This window comes from Leptopilina boulardi, unplaced genomic scaffold (assembly GCF_019393585.1).
Source record: "Leptopilina boulardi isolate dan_hultmark-lab unplaced genomic scaffold, ZJU_Lbou_2.1 LbouV2_351, whole genome shotgun sequence".
NCBI lineage: Eukaryota > Metazoa > Arthropoda > Insecta > Hymenoptera > Figitidae > Leptopilina > Leptopilina boulardi.
This window is the reverse complement of record NW_026137920.1, coordinates 4563724-4573647: the sequence shown is the minus strand read 5'-3', so window position 1 is coordinate 4573647 and position 9924 is coordinate 4563724. Positions and strand designations below refer to the sequence as shown.

Genomic DNA, 9924 nt, shown 5'->3' with positions numbered 1-9924 from the left:
TTCAAAAACCCCACCTTTTTTTTGCTCAAAATTTGTTTGGTTATTGTGTTCATAGGAAGGAATATTTTCCACAAGAATTGAACTTGTGCCCAATTCTGTTACAAGAGAAAAAATTTTTTTTTATATTTTTTAAAAGAGAAACATCATTTTTCTCAAAAAATACAATAGATATAAAAAAATTTCTTAGATAAAACTTGTTCCTCGTTAAAAGACCTAAAAAAATGTCTGTTGTCATTTTTGTCTACATTTTTCTTTTTCAACAATATTTGCAAAAAATTGATTTATAGCTCACATTTAACACAGATAGAAAAAATCAGATCGCTACAAATAGACGATCAAGGATGGAAACGAGCGAGTACACCCAGAAATCTCGACTCGAATGCAACTCAATTTCAAAGCGATTGAGCACCTCTGAGTGATCCAGATTATGACTCGTGAGCATGTCGAATGCACCCTATAGTGAAATTTTGGATCTAATTGGGGGTAAAACCTGATTCAAAAAAGGTCTATGCTGTTCAAAATTTTCCGCGTCCAAAAAATATTAAACAGTTTCAGGGTTTGGCTTGTTATTATAGGCAATTTATTTCTAACTTTGCTAAAATCGAAAAACCAATAATAAATTTATTAAACAAAAATTTAAAATTTGATTGGAATTAAGAGTTTAAATTGGCATTTATTCAATTAATGAAAATATTATGTACACAATAACTGTTACAATATCCTAATTTCACGAAATCATTTATTGTGTCAACCGACGCTTCTGATTTCACGATAGGGCAGTTTTGAGCCAGGGTAAAATTGAAAAAGATTTGTCCATTGCATCAAGAATGATGAGTGGGGCAGAATAACACTGTAGTACAACTGAAAAAGAACTCTTAGCAATAATTTTTTCAATAAAACAGTTTCGACCTTATATTTTACATCCCGAAATAATTTTTGCAAATTCAATTGATTGCATGAATGCCCCTAATAGTATGTTTCCATGACATCACATAAGTACTATTATATCAAACAGTATAAAAACATTCTAGTGTTAAAATTATAATAGAAAATACGTACGATTGCTTGTTATTTTTATGTTATATTGTTTTTTGATATAATGATATACTGTTTTTTATTTTGTAATTAATTATTTCTATATATTATATATATGCAAAGAATCATAAAATTCTAAAACAATTAATTATTATATCGAACGAGATTTAACTTACATAGATAATTAAACGGCGGTTGGTATATATTATCTACGCGTATGATAATGAAGTCTACGGTCGGTAATATAAAAAGTTCAAATTTAAATTTTGATAGAGTAAATAATTGCACTCTAATATATGGATATATAATCAATTATATCAAATGCGATCAATATATATTGTAAAAAGATTATAATAATCTTGTCAAGTACATAATTATAATTATAGGAAGATAAATGACTACTAATAAAAATCATCATTGATATTGCTTTATGATTGAAAATATATACGCCAAAAGAAATATGACATTCTGTACGTGCTTTCTAGAAATCGGCGAGAAAACCCCTATTGAAAATCTCCACGTGGGATCCTATATATGATCCCATATAAGTTCCTCTATAAAAACCCTTATAAAATCCAATGTTCCACATAGGAATCCAGATGGAATCCCATGTAAAATCATATAGGAAATTGGGACACGATTTGGTGTATAATTTCATGTGGGGATTTATGATTTTGTTTCTATATAGAAACCTATATGAATTCCTACATATATATTTTTATTACTAGAAAAAAGCCATTTTTTCCTATTTGATCACTTCACGTGAAATCTCTTATTTACTTATTGTACATATAGTTTTATAAGTTTTAAAGTTTGACATATAATTGAATTTAAAATTACTTCACAATAGTTATAATTTTACAATTTTAGCCAATTGATTTTACTTTTTAAATCAAAGTTTCAATAATTTGTTCCCGAACTCTAAACTTTTAAAAATTTAATCAATATCAGTGCTTTGGGCACTTAAATGTGCCATTAAATCTTCTATTTTAAATTTCAAAAATGTTATAAAAGAATCGTAATCATTAACCTGGATTTGCGCCCGAAGTAACAAGTTTCAATCTATAATCGAATTTAAAAAAAAACACTAACTTACATTTTGTGTGTTGTGAAAGCATGTAAAATTTTATATTTTAAAACATTAAGTGAAGAAAAATTTTCTTCTTGTTTTTTTAGTCCATAATTTTTATTCTACAATGTTACGGACGGAATTCCGTAAATTTTTAATTTTTTTTGTTAAATATTATTCATTAAAAATAATATTTGTTATTAAAATATTGTAAACATTCTTCTCAATTATAATCAAACATCAAATTTAACACACACACATACATATATAAATTTTTCTAATCTTAAATATTCAATTATTAATTCAAATTTATTTAACAATTATTAATAATTTTATTTTATAATTATTTTAATTCTGAAATCAATATGGTTATTTCGCAAATGAATTGAGATTATTGAACTTCATGTTGCGATATAACACGGACTAAAAATATAATCAAGTTTGACAATTGTGGGATTTACAATGTATAAAAGTTTCCACATTAGTTTGGAAAATTAGGAAATATAAGAAATCATAAAGGTAATTCAGGTGGTTGAACCAATCACGCCACTAATAAAATGCAAGTTTGCTAAAACTTGCATGGAAATAACGAGGTGCTGATTGCAAAATCAACCCTCCCACTACTTAAAATTACATACCAACAGGGTGTGATCGTTGCCACCGAATTATTGTTCGGAGAGTCTTAATTTGTTTTTCCCGCAGAGCTGATGCGTTTCCCGCAAGAAGGCGGATGATTATAAAGTTTAACTCCCACTAAGAGTGGTAGAGAGTATTATTTGTTCCCCGCAATAAGGGTTGAAATTCGTCGAGTTTGTTTATAAAAATACAAGTAAATAATCCACAGTTGGTGAAATTGATTATCATATAAAAGTTCATTTAAAAAAAGTAAATTGAATTATTCAGTATAAAGTGTCATAAATGATTAAAGCGTAGATTCAGCTAAAATCTTAAGTGTTTTATTAACTTCACAATTGTTTATATTTCAAATTATCTTTAGAGAAAATTCAGACTTGGTGAACCCAATGTTCTGAATTTTAAAACGAATTTTTGAAATATTGAAATAATTGCTCAAAAAGTAATCATTGCAAATTTATTGGAAATAAAAAGATATAAAGAATTAAAAGGAAGTAAAAGCAACTTCCGCATAATTGAAGTCATATGACAAATACGAGTGTTGAACTCCACAGAGTTCAAAAGTAATTTGATAATTTTCTGTATCATTTTAATTATTATTATTCTGGTGAGTTACTCTAAATATTTATTCTCTATTTGAAAAATAAAGAATCTCTTAAAGAAACATTCACATCACACACATCTTTCATTTGATCATTTTGCTTTTTGATTGAAATAAACCATTCTTTGTGAGACTTGAATTTGTTCAAGTAGCTTAACGTAAATGTCCTTTAAAATTGTAAACATTTTTTTTATCAAAGATCAATTTGGGAACTAGATGTACACTGTTTGGGGGTTAAGTGAATAAATGTAATCTTGTTTTGTGTTAATTCAAGTTTTGATTTATTTAATCACCTTTTGATGTTTTTGTCTCATTTCTCTTTTTAATCATTTTCACTTAAATACCGTCTATCCGGGTGTATTGAATAAATAATATTCTAAGTGACAGTCCACTACCTTAATCTAACTTTGTTAGCGAAGAGCAATTTACGCTTTCCAAATAAGCGGAATTGTTAAATAATAAAAATTAGTATTCTTTCTAAATGTTTATTATTTCTAGTTAAATTATCTATTTTTATTTCTTTTGTTAATTAACATCCGTCTTTAACATACAATATAACAATTAGCATAAAAAATTAAGTTTGTAATGAATAGTCTACAAAAATAACATTTTTCACAAAAAATTTTGTGTCAATATGATACCGAACCTATTAAAATTTTTTTAAAACTTGGTTGGATTCACTTAAAACTTGTTCCTAGGGAGTTTCTAGGGTCGCTGATTACGAACATGAAGTCAAATTGTAAAAATTAAAAATGGCAGATCCAATATGTCGGACACATTTTTAAATGTTTTCGAATTTTCACGTATAACTTGTTATCTAGGAGTTTTCGAGGTCGCTGATTACAAATTTGAAGTCAGATTTTGAAAATACAAAATAACAGATCCAGTAGGGCGGAAATTTTTTCAAAACTTTTTTTTCAATTAGAATTAATTAAAAAAAATATTTTAATTCGTCCGCCATTTTAAATTTTTTGTGACAAAAATACGCCTATCAAATTAAATTTCGGACTTAAGTGGTGGTTATTTAAAGTTGATAGATTTTTGGCAAAGTGGGAAGTACAGACATGAAGTTTTTGTCAATAGGTTGCTTTAAAAAACTTGACGGATAAAATTGAGTCTAATCTGAATACGTGCTTATTATGGAGTTGAAGTAATATATTGAGTTATGGAAATAAGGGATTTATGAAGATAAGTGTGGTATTGCATTAAGTAGGTTATTGGGTTACGTTGATGATAAGCTTAAGTAAATTATAGAGTTAAGAGTTCATAATTTTTCAGTTTATAAATTCTTATTGGTACAACTTGGTAACTTAGAGTTACGTCCATTTAACAGTTTAAATTATGTGCTATTTAAGATTATATCAGAATTCTCATTTGGTGGGATGAAGAGGCCTCGAATTACGATTTTTATTCTAGTCTAAAACTTTAAAAACTAATGGCTGATTTAACAATTGCTTAAGGAAAAAAAATCAAAATGATTAAGCAAAAGGTGGTACTTACAGATATCGATTTGCATACAAGAAATTGGTATTAATATTCAATCTACTATGTAATATTCATTCATATGGAATTAGTTTAAAAGAAAAAATAAATAGACATTTTTTATGCACTATTTCCACTGACATAATAATATAGTTTTTAAAAATATTTTTAAAGCATCGATTACAATGTAATTCCAAGTGTTAACACCAACTAACAAAATGTGTCACATTATCATACAAACAGTTCTGTTTATTATTGGAGCGGTTGTTAGCGGTAAGTTCGTAAAAACCTAAAAAGTAAAGAAGATAATTTATATTAAATTTTTACTGGGGATAATAAATAATTATTTTTAAATTAAAATATAAAAATATTTTTGTATTTCTAAAAAGCTTTTTTCCATTATAAAAAGAATTGTTAGAAAATACTTTATTTATTTTTAGAATAACGAGAATAAATTTGAACTAAAAATTTTGTTTATTTTTCGATTAATTAATAGATTTTGTGAATTATTTTGAATGTATTCAGTAGTTTGGTTAATTGTCTTTCAATTTTTTGTATTTCAAGTTAAATTACCCAGGAACAAAATTTTAATTTGATCCAAATTTGGGTCTAAATTAAATTCTAATATGATTCATATTCAAAATTAATTAAATTTAATTGTAATCCCTTAATTAAAACCAAATTTATATATAATTAAATTTATTTTCATTAAATTTTTGGTGAAACTTATTAATGTTTAATTAAATTTAATATGAATTAATTAATGTTTAATTAATTAATAAGTTTGGACTTACCCTGTGGACAAAAAACCATGTTCGTTCTAAAAACGTTTTAAGGACGTTCTTAGAACGTTTCATGTCCGCCAAATAATGTTCTGGAACATTTTAAGAACATGGATGTTCAAATAATGTTCCAGAACATTATTTGGTGGACATGAAACGTTCTAAAAACGTTCTTAAAACGTTTTTAGAACGAACATGTTTTTTTGCCCACAGGGTAATTTGCTAAAAACAAAAACTTAATTAGAGATAAATTAAGGATTAATAAGTTTAGGCTTATTAATTTTTAATTTAAGTTTAATTAATATCTTATTTAATTCAAATTAACCTTAGTTTAATTCTGAATCTGAATCAGTATAATTTTACTAATTAATAGAGATAACCTAACAGAACTATTAGTTACATTCTCTCCATAAATTAGTATAGTTATACTGATTTAAATTTAGAAGCTTCACTTATTTTTGCAATTCTGCAGTCATTTGAACCCTTTTTTTCTTCTACAATATTAATAATATCATTAATGTTTTAATTCACCAAAATTTATTAATATATTTATTTCCTCAAGAAAAGTTTAAAAATTTTACATTTTTATTTCGGTAAGAGTATAGAAAAATTGTAATTATAATAAAGTGTTAATTATAAAAATGTTAATAATATAATAAGAAAAGTAACTAGGTACTTCGCTAATGCATTTACAAGAAAAAAAAGAAATAATTATACAATCCACTTCCAAACTGAAAATAATAAATTCGGTGAAATAAAGTTTTTTCTTTTAAATCGAGATGTTGGCGATTTGAATGCAGTTATTAAAATTTTTAAGATTGACCAGAAAAACCTAATTTTTCATGATTCTAATAGGTTAAAAGTTTCACATATAATACATGTATTCGAAAATGAACATAATTCTGAATTTGTCATTGTACCGATTGAAAATATTTATAAAAAAGTTGTAAAAGTATTGAATTATGTCTGTCGACTGTCAAATACATATATATATATATATATAAAGCAAAAAATCTGTAGCAATGTATTTTAAAATTATCTGCAATTTATGCTAATTTATTTCTGTTACCAAATTATTACGAAATATACCACTTTCCTTAAGAAAACAAAAAGAATTTAGTGTTACTTTACAAACAGTTCTTCAAATTATTACGAAATATACCACTTTCCTTAAGAAAACAAAAAGAATTTAGTGTTACTTTACAAACAGTTCCTAAAGAACTATAATATATTTTTTTTTCTGTGAGGAGGCATTGTATTTATGAAATTAATACAAAAGAAAAATATTTACACATTTAAATGAACGTTTAAAGTACAACTTGGCAGCGGTTTTAAAACTTAATTTGATATTTGTCAATTAAGATTATAAATATAACGAGGTCTTTTGAAATTTTTATATTAATATTTAATATAAACTTAATTTGATCCTTTGTTTGGATCAAATTAAACGAATATTCTTTAGTAAAATGTTAATAAAGTTTTAATTAATTTTAATACTTAATTTCACCCTAATAAGGATTATATTTTTAAATCGATTCTTCATAATCTCCATATTAAAATTTAATTTAAACTTTAAATTTAGTCCCTTATTTTAGTCAAATTAAAACAAATTAAATTGTGGGTCTTAATTTGGAACTAATTCCTGGGTTTTATTTATTAAGTAAAATTTCACTTGATTAAATGGACGCGTGTTTTAGGTGCACCAACTGAAAAAATTATTGGCGGTATTTTAGCACAAACTGGGGAAATTCCCTATCAAGTTGCGTTAAGATTACATGGCTTTTATTTCTGTGGTGGTGCTATTATCTCATCAACACATATTTTAACTGCAGCTCATTGCGTTAAAAAATACGAAGCATCAATTGAATATAAATATATTGAAATATTGAGTGGAACTAATAATTTAAAAAGCGGTGGCAATTCTAATAAAATAAAATCCATTAACAGTCATCCAAATTACGTAATTACTCCAAAAAATAGACCGAAATTCATAAATGACACTGCATATGACATTGCAATTATAACTGTAAGTAATTTTTGGATTTTAATAAAAAATTCAAATTCTATCAAGAATGTTTCTGTAACTCAATGAATTTCTACTTCATCATTTTTTCATTAGTTGGAAAAGGCAATTCAATTCAACGATGTTCAGAAATCTATTAAACTAACTAATAGAGATGATTATAATGGATATAAAGGAATTGTTTCCGGTTGGGGTTACACAGATTTGTCTGTTAATAAAAGTTCTTCATATTTGAAAAAACTAAATACCAATATTTTCAGTGGCGCCCAGTGTTCTGAACTTAATACTCAAATTTGTTCACGTTCAACTTTCAGCAATGGATTATGTTTTGTAAGTTAATTTAAATAAATTATTTTTAATTTAATTGTATCTTTTCTATACATGTAATTAATTTTACAAAACCCATTTTTAAAGAATGTGTAATTCTTAATTTTTAGGGTGACAGTGGAAGTCCATTGACTGTGAATGGAGAACTTGTTGGAATAGCGGCATATGTTTCAAAGTATGGCTGTGCGTCTGGTTTGAATGATGGTTTTACAAAAATTTTTAGCTACAAATCTTTTATAAAAGAAATAACGCAAATTAAAGAAGAAGTACCATTAAATAATTATCCAAATGATTTTTCAGAAAATCCAAACAAATATTTTCCAAATCGAGGAAGACCTAATAACAATACACCTCCTCTAGGCTTTCTTTACAAAAATGTTTCATATTCAGAAAGACCTAATAATTATTTAAATTCTTTAGGCATTCCGTACGAACAATTTAAAAATACAAGAAAACCTAACGAGAAGGTATATTTTACAAGGCGAAATGGTTTATGGTATCAAATACCTTACAAATTAGAAAAAAAAAATTATGAAGATATATATAGAAGGCCATTAACAAAATAAGTTTTATTTATTTTTATCCTGAAATTGTCAATTTGTAGAATTAAAACATAAATCTAAAGCGTCAAAAAAATTTTTTCTTAATATACATTACGAATCCGATGTCAGTTTTTCAAAAGTCAAAATGTTGGATCCAATATGGCGGACTTTTTTTTAAAAAACCGTTTGGATTCGCTTGAATCTTATTAATAGAGGGCTTTAAAAAATGTGAGAAATATAAAGCAAAACAATTCCAAGACAAATGATAGCCGATCTTAATAGTGAACAAAACGTTTCAGATAATAAAAGAATTTTTTACAGTTTGATATTAATTCCATACATATTCCACTTTGAATTTTAAAAACTAACATCGGATTCGTAATCAGCGACCCCAAAAACCCACGAGTAATAATTTTTTAAACGATTTTGATTAATTATGGAAAATTCTGCCGCCATATTGGATCCGCCATTTTGAATTTTGAAAAAATGACATCAAATCATTTTTCACAAATTACGTAAATTTCTTCCTTTAAGAGGTAATATTTGCGGGTTTATGACTCCCATAACAGAAACTCACTTGAATTTTTGATTTTTGTCAATTTAGTTAATAATAACAAGCTGAACTCATTTACCCCAAAAAATTTTAAAACTCAGTGTAAATGGGGACAGCTTGTTAACCAAATTGAGAAAAATTAAAAATTCAAGTGGATTTTTGTTATACGAGTCTTAAGGAATAAGAAAAAATTTTTGTATGATTTTTCAGTCTCCAACTCTCTATTAGAATAATTTCGATTGTATAGAATTGAATAAATCAATCGAAGATCAGAAAATATATCATTAAGCAGGAGTGTATAAATTTAAAATTAAAGTTCCTTTTTTTAATTTTGTGGTTTTGTATGGTCTAAAACAATCCTTAAATTATGTGAGAAAAATTTCGGTGCGTAAAATAAATTTCACCCCGTTTGAAAAAGAGCTTCTTTACACACACTTTTCGGTGTGTAAAATTTAACTTTAGAGGTTAGTGTTGCAAAAATTATATTTTTAGTTTATTTTTATAGCTCTAATATGCCTACAGTTTTTTGGAAATTATAGCGGTGCCACTGCAAAAGGAACCTTAAAAATACATTGAATTGTAAGCTGACATTATGTAAAATGTAAAATTTAATTTTAAAAGTATTTGGTAAATACGAATAAATTATTAATTTGGAAAAACTACTTCACGAACTTATGAGGTGCACTTATATACAAACGAATGAGGGTATATTGAGCTTAAACCGAGTTTGACCCCAAAAACCGGCCTTATTATCCTCCTCCTTTAAAACTTTAAAATTATTTTAAATATTTTAATTTATATATTTATTTAATTTATAAATAAAAATAATAATATAATAAAATTTATGTTTAATTAATTGCACATATTTTACATACAT

General features: G+C 25.9%; 1 protein-coding gene across 1 annotated transcript; it reads left to right on the top strand.

Moving 5' to 3' along the window:
* Nucleotides 1-440: 440 nt before the first annotated feature.
* Nucleotides 441-9711, top strand: LOC127286241 (chymotrypsin-1-like). Its single transcript, XM_051312615.1, has 4 exons — nt 441-483; nt 7300-7628; nt 7722-7955; nt 8063-9711. Exons 1-4 carry the CDS (start codon nt 441-443, stop codon nt 8516-8518), a joined length of 1062 nt encoding a protein of 353 aa, XP_051168572.1. The 3' UTR covers nt 8519-9711.
* Nucleotides 9712-9924: the final 213 nt, after the last annotated feature.

Excerpts from the sequence above, each read along its gene's own strand:
- LOC127286241 (XM_051312615.1), top strand. The coding sequence starts at position 441 with ATGTCGAATGCACCCTATAGTGAAATTTTGGATCTAATTGGGG. Across the intron at positions 484-7,299 it reads AATTTTGGATCTAATTGGGG|GTGCACCAACTGAAAAAATT; the intron begins GTAAAACCTGAT and ends CGCGTGTTTTAG. Across the intron at positions 7,956-8,062 it reads TCAGCAATGGATTATGTTTT|GGTGACAGTGGAAGTCCATT; the intron begins GTAAGTTAATTT and ends CTTAATTTTTAG.